We start from the raw sequence: 18,376 nt of genomic DNA on the forward strand, positions 1-18,376 counted from the left end.
CTATAAAGCAGTTATTCTCAAGAACTACAGGCTCCACTCTCCGAAATTCCAGTTCAGGAAGTCTCAGTGGTGGAGCCTAAGAATTTCTAATTTCAAAGCTTCCAGAACAGATTCTCACGTATATCCAGAATTGACCAGAGTTGTGGGGAAATTGGTAATAGAAATTTGATGTGTATGTCTTCTTCATTCATCCCTCTAGAAAGACTAAAATATAGTGCCCATGTAGTCCTGGATAACCTGCTCCTTAATTAAAAGATGTGGAAAACATTTTTAATTTTTCCTTCTGAGTTAACACTATTTTCAGGAGTCCAAAAATAAGATCACAGCCTAACAGACTGGTACCCTTGTGCTTTCTAGTCATTTCCTTTTTCTCCTTTTCCAAGTAAAAAAATGATTTCTGAAACCATCAATATCCCAAGTAGGCTACTAAGGTTCGGAATTTAGAGACAGTGTGAAAATGATTTCAGGACAATTCCAATCTGCAAACGCATCCTCTCTTCCCATCTCATTTTCTGGGACAAGATGGGAGAGGGGTCAAGAGAGCTTTCACAGGTGGACTCATCTACAAATCCTGATTTAGGTACATTTACATGCCAGCAGTACCATTTCAGCATTTGATGCGTCCTACTCCAAAGCACACGTCATGCTAGCACCAAGACTAAGTAATAATAAATTATATTTCTAAGCAGAGAATTACTCAGAAACTTAGGCAATAGGAAAGACAAAACCCTGTGCCCCTCTGGACAACTTCAAATATAAAACTTGTTGAGCACGAGCTAGTTTTAAATTCCATCACCAGACCTATTACTTAGATGCTAGCATAAGGGACATAAGTGGGATGGAGGTCAGTGGCCTTGCTCCATGCCAGTTACTAATTGGCCTTGGGTTTCTGATCTGCAGGATCTGTGGAGTTCTAAAGCCCCTTCCAGTTCTATGTTCCAAAGCTTTTACAGCCACCTTACTAATGATCTATTTCTCATTATAATTGTGTTTCTGATTCCTTCCCTATTTCTCTCTTGCAGATTTTGTTCATGGGCATGATGACCGAGTACTATCACTACTTTTTCACAACCCTGGTAAGCACATCTGGTAGAAGTATATTCTACATGATAGGAAAGTCCTCCACACAGTACTTCAAAGTCAATCCCTCTGGTGTCAAAGGCAGGATGTTGTCATGTAGATTTGCTTTACTTTTCTAAGAATCTTCTAAATTCAGGAATGTGGAAAAGTAGGTTTATTTATCTCTTTTCTTTTCTTCTTTCCTAGCATCCTCTCCACCTCTCTTTTAACTAGAATCAATCCATTGTGCATTTGGAAAGGGATGAATTCCACTACACAGAAACTAACAAAGTGCAAACTCTTCATACAGAAGCATCATTTACAATTTCCATAAACATTAGAAAGCGCACTGAAGTGTGTCTTGGCATTTTTTGACCTGATGTAGCTTCCCAGCCTGTGTCCAGGAGACAGCAGGCTTAAACCAGAGTCACCTGCCAAGTACTTGGAAAACCATCAAGAAGAGGAATTTGGGAAATGCTCTGCACGTTGAACATTTTGCATCATTAAGAAAAATTATGGCTCTAAACTTTAGAAATTAAAAAAAAAGAAATGAGTTGCCTTAAATTTTGAGACATTATCAGTTCTCAGAAAATGATTTAGGGCATTTAATATAACAAAATGATGTGATAACTTTAATTCAATCAATTTCTGAAATTAATCACAAGAACACCAACTACTTCCCACAAGGCCTCTCATGCCACACTCTACACTTTCTTACATGAAAGGAAACATAGAATCAGGCTCTTTTTCTAATACGTAAGGGTATATTAAACAAAATCTATTTGTATTCTGGGGCATTCAGTAAATGTACTATTTTTTCAAATAAAATTGACAAGTTAAACTGTTGAGTAGGGGCATCAAAAAAAAAAAATTAAAACAAAGACCAAGGAACTTTCCTACTCGTCCTCTTCATGGAAGTAGTACTTGCTGATTCAAGTAACCCTGAGAGTATCCAGGGGTGCAAAGGATCTCATGAAAATAATGCTTTCGGACAGTTGTAAAATCATTGGTGCTACTGAGGCTGGGGTGGAGAAGTGGGGTGCAGAATATAAGAAAACAGTTTGAAATGATCATGTTAGTCTGTAATAAATGTGAGTCAGTTTACACAGTTCTGGTTTATACCCAGCTTCATCTCTCATGAGAACACTGGTGGGTTAAATCCTTTCCATGAAGCATTGTACAAAAGGGAATGAGTTCCAGTGTCAAAGATATTCTTCTGACCACATGCCCATGTACTCTAGTATATAGAACCCTTTGATTCTATTCTAAGCACATATTCCGTAGCACTCTTTATGTCCTCATTGTATGGAATATGAGGGATCTTCAGCAAGCTAGAGATAAGGTATTTCTTCCGGCCAGGAGTGATCTTCTTATCAAATAAATATGTAATTTCCATATTTCACCTCCATGGGAAGTCCTGGAACAGCCTGAAACAGCAAATGATGGAGAAAGGTGATACTACACCTGACCAGTGGATCATTCTTAACTTTGTCATGTCACCACAAAGAACCTCAGTCTCTTCACTTATAAAATAAACACATTGAACCAAATGGACACAAAGATCCCTTCCAGATCCCCAAACACTACATCTTAGGAAGATAATTCTAAGATTCTCAGATGTCACATTCTATGCCCAAGGATAGACCTATAATGACAGCCAAATTCCTCTTCTTGCTGTATCTAAGTGCTAACAGTAATGCAGAAAAATGAATAAAAATGAAAACTGTTTACTGTCTTAGAGTTTCTCAGGCAGCATGTGAATGAGAAACAATGAGAAATGTTCTTTCACAGACACAGTGTGATAATGGCTGCCAATTTGTTTTAATCTATTTGTTGCTTCGGCAATAACTTAAGAAGAAGATGATGTTAATTCATTTCATTTTTATCACTTTTAATACTGCACAGGACTTATTTGCTTTAGATCTGGAGCTCTATAGGTACAGTGGCGTCAATATGACTGGGTTCCGGTTGCTCAACATTGACAATCCTCATGTGTCATCCATCATCGAGAAGTGGTCCATGGAGCGCTTGCAGGCTCCCCCAAGGCCAGAGACTGGTCTTTTGGATGGAATGATGACAGTAAGTAGTTTTAAAATAAAATCATTTGAGACAATGTTTGAATTCCTCAAGGGGTCAGGCTAAGAATCTCATATGCCTTCTAGACTGTGAGAAAATGAAATTATGGTGTATGTTCTCACATGTATGAGAGAAAAAGAAGTAGGCTTTTTGTGTATTTTGAAAGGCTATGCCTGGCTAGTATCAAAAAATCTGCTATTTAAAGCTTCTCAATTCTACTGGCTTCAGATAAAGAGTTGACAAGGGCCCATCAACCAAATGAAGAGAAAGCAGGAACCAAATCAAGGGCACTTGAAGAGAGATTTGCCCCTGGGAATGTGGCCATGGGAAAGGGGGAGGGAGGAGGAACAACCTGCCTATAAAAGTCAGGCAGAAGAAGTTTGCCTTCCTTATTTCTGCCACATCTCAGCAAGTGGAAGCAGATGTGGAAAAATGCCAGATTTGCATACAGACTGTGCGTTCACTTTCTCCCTGCCCTGGATACATATAGGCACATCTCTGCAGACACTGACAGTGCTTAACACCAGCCATATGTTGCTCTTAAAGCAGATGCCAAGCCTGTCTCCTTAGAAGTCAGAGGTTCTCTACTGAACAGGAAAACAGCAAACTGCCTCATCAAAAGAGACCCTCACTAACATCATTTGTCTCTTGACGTCAAATGTACCTACCCTCACTTCATTTCTCTAACGAAGCTCCCTGGGTGATAAAGAAAATAATTTTTTAAAAAAATACTTTCCATGTAGGAGCAGTGGCATCTAAGGGGAAAGATATTGGGAATGTGAGCAGGTAATAATAGCATTTTAAATTGGCATAGTATTTCATTCTCTGTTCCCAATCATAGAGAGAAGCATTCTTGCTTTTAAGATGCGATTTACTGATAACTAAAAGGTATCATCTCACAGAGAAATAAACTTGGGATTTTTTTTTCCTATGAGGAACAAATGAAAAGAAGAAATAAATGAATGAATTTAGTGGTTCTGGATGATTCCATGTTCAGAGTTCCTGACTGTTTTTCAAACCTGAAATAACTCATAAAACACACAGCGATCTGAGAGATAATGATGGGAAGCATTTTGGTACAAATGAGCCTTGAGGAGATTTAAAACCTTGCTTTGAATAAGAATAAGTAGAGAATATCAGTGTAACACCAGAGAGGGAGAAAACAGTAGAGAGAGGCACTGTCAGCTTTTCTGTTCTTTCTCTTGGATTTGTGATTCTAGTGAATTCAAATATGATTCAAAATCCTCTACCCACCTCCAGGCCTTCCAACAAGATTTCTATCATAGGGTGAGCTTTCCAATCATTTTTACCTGTGCTTGGTATATATAACTAAGGAGTTATCGTTTGAAGCTGTTTTAACAGAGATTATGGATTCATGCCAAACATTAAATATTCATCACAAGTATGGCTTAATTTACCCCAAAAAAAAAAAGTAGCTGTGTGTTCAATTATACTGAGCTGACAGACTAGTTCATACATATCTGTCGAGATGAGGAAGATCAGAGAACGAGGGAGACAGAGCTTTGCAATTTATATGGAATCACTAAGGTGATGCTTCCAGTGGCCTGGGTTAATGGCAAGCTTACAGGCAGCAAGCACAGCAGAGCTGAGTCCCAAAGGACAGGAGACACCCTAATCTACTTAGGGTTTATTGCTGTCATCCCACCTAGAGAGGCGTTTCAAGGCTGAGTTCTTATTGTTAATATTAGGAACTATAAAAAGGAAAGCAGGGACTTACTAGACCAGAAGAAGGTGGTTCACCACAGTGCTGCAAAATGGGTAGAATAACAATACCAGATCAGAGTAATACTAGTCAAAGAAAAAAAAAAAAAGAAGAAGGTAATAGGATGTAGCATCCACTAACAATCTGAACCCACAGTTGCGCAGATACAACTTTGAAACCAACAATGTGACACAGAGTATTGCTCATTATTTATCCATTTTTTTTGTCTTGCCCTGTACCTTCTTCTCCTGTTTTCCCTGAATGTGGCTACTTTAGAGAAATGGAAACTGAGTCATGGAGCATGAAAGGCACACATCTGGGGACATTCAATGGACCAATCACTGAACTGGGCCAAGAGGGCACACCTCATGTCCCCAAGTTCAGGCCCAAGGCTAACAAATCTTCAGTTGCCTCTACTAAAACTCTTTCTTTTCTAGATTAAAAATGACAAGCCCTTGGGTTGCAGTTTCATTAGGTCTCCATAGGAGACTCTGCACTGGTCCATTCTTGCATGTCACGTACTTGTTGCTCCCCCTGCCCAGAGCCCCCACTATCCAGGCTGCTCAAATGCTGCCTCTCCAAGGGAGACTTATGAACATAGCTGCATGTAGTGGTAGCTCTTCTCTGTTTTCTCTCCACCTTGCCTTTTCTTCATAACCCTTATGGCTTCATACCCTATGTTTTGGTTTGTTGGTTCTGCGCCTTCCCCTACAGGACTATAAATTTCACGAGGACAGATACATTGTCTTTTGGTACTCCGTTCTGTCCCCAGCACAAGAAAGGCCTATCACAAAGTAAGTCCTCAATAAATGTAAAGTTAACAAAGGCATTACTGTACTAAATGAATATGAATTAACCTTCCATTGAGATATACTATGTTAATAAAAAATAGTCAAGTAGCTGTGAAATATTTCTACAAAAGTCTAAAGAAAGTCCCTAAAATAAGAAATATTGCCAGGCATGTTGGCACATGCCTGTAATCCCAGTGGCCCAGGAGGCTGAGGCAGGAAAATCCCAAGTTCAAAGCCAGCCTCTGCAAAAAGCAAGGTGCTAAGCAACTCAGTGAGATCTTGTCTCTAAATAAAATACAAAATAGGGCTGGGCATGTGGCTCCATGATCAACTGCCTCTGAGTTCAATCCCCAGGGAAGAAGAAGAAGGAGAAGGAAAAGGAGAAGGAGAAGAGGAGGAGGAGGAGGAGGAGGAGGAGGAGAAGGAGGAGGAGGAGGAGGAGGAGGAGGAGGAAAGAAAGAAATATGCATGAGTAACATAGATAGAGGTTACTTTAAATTAATACAATTATTTTTAAAACTTCTCATAAACTAACCAGCCTTAATGTCATTACCATAAGTAATTGTGAGTACTGCCATTACTATAAGAGAACTATATTCTCTAAAATCCTACTTATTTTCCTATTATGATGCAAGGTAAATTTCCTGGTAGCCTTTTATAGTCATACTTTTCCAGATGCCACATACATTTAGAGATGTTTATATAAATATATAATATAGGAATTAGGAAATAATATTAGAAAAGCCCATATGTTTTGACTTCTATCCTAAGACTTTCCTATTTTCCCTTAAGTCCTTTATTTAAAAAGTCTTACACTAAAAAAAAAAAAAAAACACTAAAAAAAAATCTCAAAGAATATTCTCACATATGTCAAAACACATTCAAGTCTGAAAATAGAGATGTCAGTCATACCCAAGTTCAAAAGCTCTTGACTCTAGACCTAAAAATAGATTTAATTAAAGAGAAACATATTGACTTTAAAAATACAGTTAAAATTAGTTAATTAAGAAAACTGTTACTGAGTGAATAGAGTTAGAAAACAGTAGAACTCACTATAAAAAAAAACATCTTGAGATTTAAAAAGGGCGTTTTATCAGTTAAAGTGTTAACATTTGGGAAGTTTAGTGTACTTTTCTTTTTTAAATCTACTTCATTCCTTTCACTGTGTTTAATTTTTTCTCAGCCCTTGGATTGTTCCTACCTGTTGGCTTTGGATATAGATAGCATAATGGAGTGGCCCATTCCACTCACATGGATTCTCTTCTGATGGGGGACCAAAGGTGTGAATAACTCAATTCTGCACAGAAGCAACAAAACACTGATTTGCCATCTGCCTTCTCCGTTGCTCAAATGCACTCACAGGGTGAAGTTGAGTCAGCAGCTTTACCCTGATCTCTGCCATGTACCATTTCCCATATTGTGGTCCACAGGGAAGATATCTTCAGAAAAACACCCTGAGTCCCCACTGCTACTCCTGTAATGAAAGACAACAGGAGGCTGGATTAGTAGAAAAATGAAGATCTTTCAGGTGAAGAAAGCTTAGGTTTAGGACTTGGCTGTATCTCCTGAATACAACTAGGTGATCTGAGCAAGTTATTTAGCCTCTCTGAGTCTGTCTGTTGGCTTATAAATCTGTATAATAATACTTTATCGTATCATTCCACCACTTAAATTAGAGAACATACACAAACCTTCTAGAACACAGAATTTATTTTATAATACTAGCTGTTTTGCCAATAGTCAACAAAAGAACAAGACATTCTGAAATGCCAAGGCAGAATCGTATTCTGCCTTATTCAAGAAAGAGTCTATTTACTTGCAGGAGACCCATCCCTTGTGTTGTACCAGTAACCCATGATGGACCCTTACCTGAGGCCTGTATGACCTTGTATGCCTGTGCAATTACTCAGCTATTTTCTCCACCTCCACATACAGTCCTCTTTCACCTATTGCTTAGTCTCTCTCAAAAGTCAATAAATGTTCACTGAGATTTAAATTATGCCAACCTCTCTTGCCAAACCTCACTAAACCTGCTGGAGTTGCTGTCCTAATTACTGAATTTCTTGATTGTGAATATGTGTTGATCTCTTCACCACCTTCTCAAACTCATTTCCAAATCCTGCTTACTTGTGGATGACTCGTCTCTACCTCCTGGGTGTTCAGGTGCTCAGGATGAGCAATGCCTCCTCCTCTGCCACTTTGGCTTCCTCAGCAGCATCCACTTCCACAGGCATGTGCTCCACAGCAGGGCTCCTGAAAAGTACTAGTCCTCCACCAGTACCCAAATCCTCATCACTTCAATGAGACAATTCTCAGAAAAGAGGAAATCTAGTCAACTGTGTTAAGTGGGAAATTCCTGTTAAAGCTACCATGGGTTAGATAATTTGGATTTTAATAGAGGAACTTATTAACACCAAGCCAAAAAGACAGGTCAGGAAATTAGAAAGAAAGGATGTTATTTGGAAGCACTTCTCTACTAGAAAAGTGCCTTGTCCATTCATATCAGGTTTGCAAATGTTTCCAAATTGGGACAGAAAATGGAAAACCTAGCTTCTTGCCCATTTGCTCTCCAAAGAGTAGATCTCTCTCCAGAATTCCAATCTCCTCCAGCTTTTCTCACTAGCAATTACATCCCAGGTAGGCAGCAATCCTGTCCCAAAGGTGAGATGACATTCATTGGTTTGTGTTAGGAGTCAGCCATTCTTGGTTTGATGGTTTGCTCAAAAAGATTCATAGAACTTATACTCACAATAACAGTTTATACAATAAAAAGTTACAGAGTAAAATCACCACAGGAAAAAGTCACAAATGGTTGAGTTCAAGAGAAACCAGGCATAAGCTTCCATGTGGTTTTTCCTAGTGAACTCACTTAGAAAGCATTCAGTTCTCAGCAATGATGTGTGACAATGTGCATGGTGTACTACTAACCAGGGACACTCACCCAAACTTTGGTGTCCAATGTCATAATTGGAGGCCATTCACATAAGCATAGAGCACCCACATAGATAACCTCAGTCTCCAAAACTTCAAGAGATAAAATTGATACAGCATGGTTCAGAGCCCCAGACACATACCATAATCACATTAGTGTACATTGTCTGGATGACCCAAGACTCCAGCAATACAGAAACTCTCTTATCAGATAAGGTTTTCCAAAGGCTTAAAAGTCATCTCCCAGGAGCCAGTCAAGGGCTGTCCTTTCTTTGGAACATGCAGGCCTTGGACACCCCTAAGCCTGCTGAGATAATGCTTTACTACAAATTGCAATAACCAAACATTGTGTATTCTTATTTCATGATCCAGGTAGTGGTAAAAAGTTTTTCTTAGGAGCACTGAGCAATGTGATTTCACCCAGGCTTTTGATATATATCAAATGTGAGCATAAACACATTTGGAAGAAGAAAAATTTAAACCTAGCCAGTGTCTATTACATTACCTATTACCAAAAATGACTTGAGAGTTTCTGTTCAGTATGCAGCCCTCCAGCACTAAACAGAAAAGAGGAGGACATGCCACGGTGGTTTATTAGTGCTCTATAGTATAAATGTTCCCCCATCTAAAACACATTTTATGTCAAGGAGTAGCATGCTTTTAGAATTAATTGTTTTCTTTGGATTTGAAAAGCACTGATCAGATCTATAGTTTTGAACCATTTTATTGTCCATACCAGTCTGGAGGCAGCTTAAAAAGGAAAGTCAAATTTCATTCTAAACTAAGTTTATGGAAAATTTAGACCATTAGAACTTCACTGTTTACACTTCTCTATCAAATCAGTCGCTCAGTCATTTAATGAATACAGTTGGCTCCCCATATCCATAGGTCCCACCTCTGATGATTCTGCCAATAGTGAATCAAAAAACATCCAAGAGAATTGGGCACACAGTGGCACACTTCTATAACCCCAGCTACTTGGAAGGCTGAGGCAGGAGGATCATAAATTAGAGGTCAGCCTGAGAAACTTAGCAAGACAATGTTTCAAAATAAAAATTAAAGAGCTAGGGAAGTAGCTCAGTGATTAAGCCCATCTGGGTTCAATCTCTAGTATTGCGTGCGTGCGCGCACACACACACACACACACACACACACACACACACATACACACACAAAGAAAGAGATATGTATCTGAGCATCTGAGAATTTTACTTACTATTCTTTAAACAACACAGTATAACCGTTATTTACATAGCATTTACATTGTACTAAGCGTTATAAGTAATCTAGAGATCATTCAAAGTATATAAGGAGAATATGTGTAAGTTACAAGCCAATACTGTACCATTATGTGAGGGACTTGGGTATCTTCAGATTTTTGCTCTCCAAGAAAGGTCCTGCAAGAAATGCCCCATGGATACTAAGGGAAGAGTTTGCACATTCAAATTTGTAAAAGAATATATTCTGCTGATAAAAAGTCTGGATTGCCACAGTGTAGCAGCTATGAGTGTGAGTTCTAAAATCTGAGTTTGCATTCTGAGTTGGAATTCTTACTCCTTTTCTTACCAGCTATACAACTTGAAGCAAAGATTCAATTTCACTGTCTGTAATGGAAACAATGCCCATTTCAAAAGTTTGATTTTTAGCAATTAAAGGTTCTAACATACTTAAAATGCTTATGGTACCTGGCATGTAGAAAAATGTCAATGAATATTAGCTATTATTGTGCTTTTACTGTAATGATTAAACCATTGGACAAGTAACTTGGTTAAAAAGTAACACACCTTCATGAATAAGAGCATACACTCCGTTACCAAATTCTGGGGCTTCAATATTGGTTTTCCCACCACCAGTTTAGTTTACCCACCATTTAACCTCTTCATTTCTTTTCTATAATGGAGTAAAAGTGATGGTGAATATTTAGTGTTTTTAAAGGACTCATGACAGGACTTGAAATACAATAAGTTCTCAACAAATGCTCTTGATTGCATTTTACAAGATCTCAATCTTCCAGTAGCCTGCTTTCTCCCAACTAACCCAATTTGAAATGGCAGAGTGGTGAAAAACAATGGGTGCTAGAATGAAGTAGCCATGAATTTAAAGTCTGCCATGCAACTGATTAGTAGAGTAGACTTTTCCACTTAATTTCTATGAGCCTCAGTTTTCTCATCTACAAAATGAATTATGTCAGTCTTGAATTGAAATTAGAAAGCATTTTTAATTTTAAAAGCTTTAGCAATCGCCACCACCTCTATATGATATTTGCATGTTATATAGGTATGAATGAAATGATTAATCTTAATACTTTAGAATTATTCACCTTATTTTATTATTTTGGGATTATGCACCTTATTTTATCTGATAGTATTAAGTAACATTAATGCCTTCAGTGAACATTTATTAAATTGGTTTTATGTACCAAGAACTGTTCTAGGAGTTGTATGCAGTGGTGCATGCTTTTAATCCCAGTGACTCAGGAGGGAGAGGCAGGAGCAAGTTCAAGGCCCCCCTCATGAACTCAGCAAGGCCCTAAACAACTTAGCAAGATCCTGTATCCAAATAAAAATCAAACGGACTGAGTATGCCCAGAAAAATAAGGATTCAAAATGGAGGTATCAGGATTCAAAGATTGACAAGACAAAATATATATTAATCTCTATTCTCTCTTTCACCTCCATCAAGACATAATCAATGCATAGCAAGTGGTGAATGAATCAACTAACTGCAAAAAAAAAAAAAAAAAAAAGTGGATTCTAGGCTTAACTCTGAAAATTATTCACTATATACTTATGGCCCTCCACAAATCAATATCCTGCCTAGAGGTCATTTTTTTCACATAATAAATAGCTTTACCTATCTGTACTGCTTATTTTGGAGAGTTGAGAATTTCAAATGAGCTAATAATGTATTTAAAGTTGCAATGAAACCCCTCCAGTAAAATGTGAAGGTATTTTAATATTTTATCCCCAAAGAAAACCACAGAGCAGTATTTCTTATAAAATTCTGTAAGCATCATATAAAACTTTGCAAATGAGAAGAATTTCATGAGGAATGGAAGAAAATGCCCAGCTCCAAGGAAGAATGACTACTTTCAATCTCTGTCAGGGAAATACCTGCTGGCCTGAGCCAGCATATTCTAATTCACATTGCTCTTCCTCAGAGAGTCTCCCCAAACTTGCTCTTGAACTCAGTTCTCTGACTTCAGCTTTTTCAACCCTTGTAAACAGAAGTGACATAGGCACCCTTATCTAGAAATCACCTAGGTTTTACCTGCAGGAGTTTCTTTCTACCAAATATAAACCAGTAAATACATAAATAAATGTGGATAAACTCTGAGAGACAAAATATGGTTGTGAAATAGTGAGCTTCTGTAACTTCTAGCTCAGGGTAGTTGATCTTAACACCATGCTTAACATGGAAGATGCTCAAAAATATTTGTTTCCTGAATCAAGTCTTTTGTGGCTAATCTGAGTTGCTCTCTTTAAAAAAGAAAAAAAAAAAAAACTACAAACAAAACAGATGTGATTCCAATTTGCTCTGGAGTGCAAAGTATCATTTTGGAGACAAAGAGCTATCAGAGAAGGGAAACTGTACAGATGAATAATAAGCTGCTTTTGAGATCAGATACATAAAATTAAAGAAGCAGGACACAGAGGTAAAGGAAGGTAAGAGAGGGGGAACTGAAGATCTCATGTGTGTTTTCCTCCACAGACTGAGGCAGCTCTGATGTATGATGCCGTGTACATGGTGGCCATTGCCTCCCACCGGGCCTCGCAGCTGACTGTCAGCTCCCTACAGTGCCACCGACACAAGCCATGGCGCCTTGGACCCAGATTTATGAACCTGATCAAAGAGGCAAGTGGTGGTCTCTTGCAGCCCAGACAGCCCCTCAGCTCAGCACTGCTCTTTCCCACATGCTTCTGTTGGCATGATGCTTACAGGAGAGGGGAAGCCGTTGTCAGCCAGTCCTCTCAGGTCTCAGTGTCAACGATTTGCCTAGAAAACTGCTACGAATTTTCTAATGTGATGCTGAGAAGTTCAAAGAAGCTGTCAGGTCATAATTCCCTCTCTCGAATTTCAGCCATGATGCCAGCTACTGCAGGCCCTCACGGGAGCTTGTTCCCAGTGTAGTAAGTCAAGAGGAGGGTTTGTTCATTGCTGAAGGGTAACAGAAAAAGAAAGGTTCTACATTGTCAGGCATGATTCCTGTGGCTCCTAAAACTTGGGCTATCCAGCACCCATAAAGCTACCTCTTTATCTTAATAGTGCTGTGATTATTTTGCAATTTCTTAACCAATGAGAAGACTTTAGTCCTAACTGAGCTTATTCAGCACAACAGGGCAAGGGGAGTTCTTGGCTAGTGTCCTGGGATCCCATACCATCCCCCACAATGTCCTATTCTTTATAGCAGTGTAACTTTGCTTCCAAAGACACTCTTCTGCGAACACAAGACTCTATATGTACAGGGTCTTGGATTAAATTTGTCTCCAACTTGCACCTTAGGGTCTTTATGGACTGTGCAATATAAAATAAGACTCTCGGGAACAGCCAGGCCTGCCTAAACATGCACCATATTCCGTGACAGGCTTTGGTATTTTCTCTGTGGGATACAGAGATTTGCCTCTCAAGTAAAGACCATCTTTGATCTCCATACTAGAGGAAGATGGAGTAAGTCAAACCCCTAGGTGGGAAGAAAGGGGTGGGGAGATAGTACAAGTGAAAAACCAATGCGTTATCCTAAGGAAAGATGCCTGCTTTGGGCTCAATCTCTTCTGGTCTCTTCAGCACCTGCAGACCCTCTTTCAAGCTGTTCAATCCACTTCCCATTAAAGGCTGACTCAAATTCATAAAGGTGAGGATGAAACTGGCAGGATGTGTAAGGAGTAAGTCCCCAGCCTCCAAAACAAGGTTGCTTTCAAGACTGGGACTGGGGTATGAATGAAGGAAGCCCTCACTTTTAGGTGTAACCCCTGCACTTGCACAAGACTGAGAAGGACTTCTTTAAGCACTGTGACTCTCTTCTTCCTAGTCCCAACAGTGTCTATCTGCATTTATATCCCAGCTCTATGAACTCCCATGAGCAATAGAGTCTGGGCAGGTTTTTTAACCTGTGTGGGAACACAACTATCTACCTCTCAGCATTATTGTGTGGATAAAGAGGAAGACTACTGCTCATGAAGAACAGTGTAGGAGCCCAATAAGAATTTGAGGTATTAGCTATTCTCTTGGCATGGGAACAAACCACTAGCAGCAGTTGACTGAGAGAATGGTTTCAGGAATTTAAAACTGGCAACAGCAACAACAGCAAAGAAATCACAAATAGGCATGAAATGAAATGCCCTTTCTGACAGCTACATAAATCTGACACACTGTGCCTAATAGAAAAACATCACATGGCCTCCTCTTCTCCCCACAGTGATCATGGTTATGGCCTCAATTGCCATCCTGATTACCTTGATCTTTAACACGGGAACAGCTGGTTCCCTTTTATCTCGTACCAGTGCAAGGAGAGGCAAAAGCTACATAAAAGCTTGAGATCAAACACTCAGAGCACCCCAAGCACCTTTTTGCTTGTACTTAAGTTGCATAAGAAGGTGAAATTACCAAGCTCCATTTAGGCATGTTTAAAGAAATAATGAGCTCCAGCATGAGAGACCATATTGAAAGCAAGAAAGCATTTTATATTCATTCACTCCAAAGAGCAAATTCCCCATTCTCGGGCTCCACAGTTGGAGGTGAAAGGAAGGATGTGGGGGAGAATGCATCAGCAATCCTCATCACCTTTGTTCACATCCTCTCTTTTGTCTCGTGAGATACAGAGCCATCTGCTACCTTTGGCGGGATATAGGTACCTGCCGAGAAGATGAGTTGTGGGAGTGGGTAACAGGAGCAATGCCCCAGCCTGTTGGAAGACTGGCACAGAGGAAATTCTGAGACGAACTAAAACATGCAGAAGAGAAAACGCAGGTGTTTCTTTAGATGAGCACATGACTCAACAAAACTTTGCAAGTGCAGAGTTTTATTAGGAAACATGAAATAAGGCACTTAGTCCTAAAACTTCCCCTAGTCCTTTCTTTTAGGAGTTTCACTTTCCAAAACTAGAATTAGAAAGAATGTAAAAGAGCAAGTCAGCGGATTGAATTTATGGGGTGAAGATCAAATTTGTCACAGGAGGTAAACTTCCCGAGCAGAGGTGGTTGCATGTGTACTAATCCCTGATAAATGCACATTATTCAGAATCAGGAAGCCTTTTGGGTGTGTATCTCAAGTTGCCTATCATTCAGTGTTTGAAGCTGAGTGGAGACAGAGGAGAGAAAAAGAACATTTGAAGCATGAGTGAGTATGATATAGTGTTAGTTTAGGTTGCTGGGCATTTGCAAAACAAGTATGTTTTAAGAAATGACAAATTCCCATTTAACAAGAATTACTGGGAGTCCATTATGTAAATTATATGTATAACTTACACTCTGAAACACACACACACACACACTGTGGTGCCGAGGATTGAATCTAGAGCCTCACAGATGCTAAGCAAATGCTTATACCCTCAACCCTCTATGTATGTTCTTGTAACTTGTCATCACACAGGCTAGTCCTTCTCCAAAAATAGCAGATATAAACTCTGCCATTCAATAATATAAATTCTACATTGTTAAGAAATGATAGGTTTCATTGAAGCTTTCCTATACTACTGGGTAAATCCTATACCCTTGATCAGGTTATGTGGGGTCTCTAGAGATCTTGCCTCTGATCCCCCATGCCATCTCTCTCATCTCCTTCCCACTCTCCAACACTTGCTAAACCTGCTGGGCTCCCTGAACTTGCCATACAATCCTGTTAAATTTTCTTCCCTCTGATTGAAAATCCCATCCTCCACCACATAATAATTTATGTCTCAATGCAAGCACTAGTTCCTATCTGCTGGCCCTGACTGACAAATGTGGGTTCCTTACCTCCACTCCAGCTGTTATTACATTATTAAAACACTGTCATGTTTTGAGGGGAATGTCTGTTTCAAGCTATGCTATTCAAGTCTCAATTTCCTAGATTTTCACAATAATGGATGAAGAGTAAGTGCCCAATAACATATGAATTTATTATCAAATTAATGATTGAACAAAGAAACTTAAGAACACATGCTTATAGCCTGTATGTGAATGTAATTGTTCTAGGACATACTCAGTGCATGAATATCACATCCAGAAACAATTTAAGAAGGCAGAGTAAAGGGTTGGACCAGTCCTGTCCCAGGCATGAATTCCAATGGGACAGTGAGGCAGGGGTCTTAGGAATACATCAACCCATTTGGCTGTAGCACTGGCAACAGAGAACCTGAGATTCAATGGCAGTGTATATCAGTGTGAACTTAAGTCATTTACCTTGTTACTCAATTCCTGCTTCTATAACATGGGAATAAAAATACCCACTGCACATGCTTGTGTGGATTACATGTAATACACTGCACATGCTTGTATGGATACTATGTAAAACCTAGCAAAATGTCTTTCATGCAGTTGTTGCTCAGAAAAGAGTAGCTACCATCAAATAGAAGGTTCTGTTAAAAGTGTGTACCATGGAAGGTGGTAACTTGTCATCACACGGGCTAGTCCTTCCCCAAAATGGCAGATATGAACTCTGCCATTCACTAATATAAATTCTACAGGAGAAATGAGGCAGTGAATGGAAAACATTAAGTATATCGCCAAGCATATTGTAAGCACTGCATGTTTGCAGTTAGTATTTTTGGTGTCATGTCATTGTTATTTTGACTGGAGTTTAGGACGATATACTAGTGTTTTGCAAAAAGAAGGACAGTAGGAAATCAGGGGTTCCCTGAAGACAGGCATGCAGCATACAGGAGGTGAATGGCAATCATATCAGGGAATGAGGGAACTTTCGATCATAGACCACACACATGATTATTCAGGGGGGGTGAAAGGACACCAGGCAACAATCAGCCAGGTTGAGTGCCTAAGTCTTTTCAGGCTGCTGTAACAAAATACCATAAGCGAGTGCCATATAAGCTGGCTGTGGGGTAACCCATGAAGCAGTTTTGGTGGAGGCGAACACTGGAGGATTCTTGAAAGCTCTCTCATCATGGGTGCCAACAATAGCAATGAATGAGGCCCAAAACAGACAACCAGAGATTTTAGGTTAAATCAGTGGTTCTTAATTATTTTCTGGGTCTCAGAACCTCCATCAATATTGATGGATGCACAAATCCATTGTCCCCATAAAATGCACACAGATTCCACTGCAATCTCAGGAGTTCCCTGAATCCCACATTAAACATGCTTGTGTGAAGTTTTTAAATAGACTTCAGTTGGATTCCAGGAGAGCAGAAGTATAAATGAAGCATAGGAGTTCTGTTGGGCCTGGATGGAGTGATTCATGAAGAAGTGGTGAGAAATAAATTGAAGTAAATATGAAAAAACAATTGGAAATTGCTTTCTGATCTGAGAAACTCAATTTTGATTGATGATTGACAGGAAGCTATTGTTCTTGAGGCAGAGACAAAATGATGTTTCAGATAGTTTATTTTGGCAGCTGTGGTTAGGCTTAATTGAAACAGATAAACTCACAAAGATTACTGAGAAAGGTATTGTAGACATATTGGTTCAGAAGTTATCATCACTCACAAAAGCTAGAAGGAAAATTGATTCATTCAAGAGATGTTTCTTTGATATAACCCTAACTTCTCCCTTAGGTTTAAATTCACTCAGTCCCTTCCTTTCTGGAAATTTCTCCTTGGATGTCCTCTTGACACTCCCACACAAAAACAAAATGCCCCAATAAAGTACATTTCCTATTAAATTGATTATTGCTGAAATGCACCCCCCCCCCAATTAGGAACCATGCAACTGGCACATCAAACATAACTACCAAGACAGCTAAAACCACTTAATTTTTGCTCCAACCTCACATTTTGAAAAGAATTTTCTTATTTTATTTTTTAATTTTTTATTTCTATATGACAGTGGAACACATTATAATTCTTATTACATATATGAGCACAATTTTTCATATCTCTGGTTGTATACATAGTATATTCACACCAATTTGTGTCTTCATACATGTACTTTGGATAATAATGATCATCATATTCCACCATCATTAATAACCTCATGCCCCCTCCCTTCCCCTCCAAACCCTCTGCCCTATCTAGAGTTCATCTATTCCTCCTATGCACTCTCTTCCTACCCCACTATGAATAAGCCTCCTTATATCAAAGAAAACATTCGGCATTTGGTTTTTTGGGATTGGCTAATTTCACTTAGCATTATCTTCTCTAACTCCATTCATTTACCTGCAAATGCCATGATCTTATTCTCTTTTGTTGCTGTATAATATTCCATTGTGTATATATGCCACATTTTTAAAATCCATTCATCTATTGAAGAGCATCTATGTTGGTTCCATGGTTTAGCTAATGTGAATTGTGCTGCTATAAACATTGATGTGGCTGTGTCCCTATAGTATGCTGTTTTTAAGTCCTTTGGGTATAGACCAAGGAGAGGGGTAGCTGGTCAAATGCTGGTTCCATTCCCAATTTTCCAAGAAATTTCCATACTGCCTTCCATATTGACTGCACCAATTTGCAGTCCCAACAGCAATGTATGAGTCTACCTTTTTCCCCACATCCTCGCCAACACTTATTGTTTTTTGTCTTCATAATAGCTGCCATTCTGACTGGAGTAAGAGCAAATTTTAGAGTGGTTTTGATTTGCATTTCTCTAATTGCTAGTGATGATTAACATTTTTTCATGTGTTTATTGACTGATTGTACATCATCTTC

At 39.1% G+C, this 18,376-nt stretch overlaps 1 protein-coding gene across 10 annotated transcripts in view; it reads left to right on the forward strand.

Moving 5' to 3' along the window:
* Grik1 (glutamate ionotropic receptor kainate type subunit 1) overlaps positions 1 to 18,376 on the forward strand; it is a 379,975-nt gene that overhangs the window by 263,549 nt on the left and 98,050 nt on the right. For all 10 annotated transcript variants that reach the window (XM_076867150.2, XM_076867152.2, XM_076867151.2 and 7 more), the window contains 3 exons: positions 1,023 to 1,076; positions 2,965 to 3,138; positions 12,292 to 12,435. In XM_076867150.2, the coding sequence (XP_076723265.1) occupies positions 1,023 to 1,076; positions 2,965 to 3,138; positions 12,292 to 12,435 (372 nt within the window). The remainder of the gene's footprint in view (positions 1 to 1,022; positions 1,077 to 2,964; positions 3,139 to 12,291; positions 12,436 to 18,376) is intronic.

The sequence above is a fragment of the Callospermophilus lateralis genome, chromosome 10, assembly GCF_048772815.1.
Source record: "Callospermophilus lateralis isolate mCalLat2 chromosome 10, mCalLat2.hap1, whole genome shotgun sequence".
NCBI lineage: Eukaryota > Metazoa > Chordata > Mammalia > Rodentia > Sciuridae > Callospermophilus > Callospermophilus lateralis.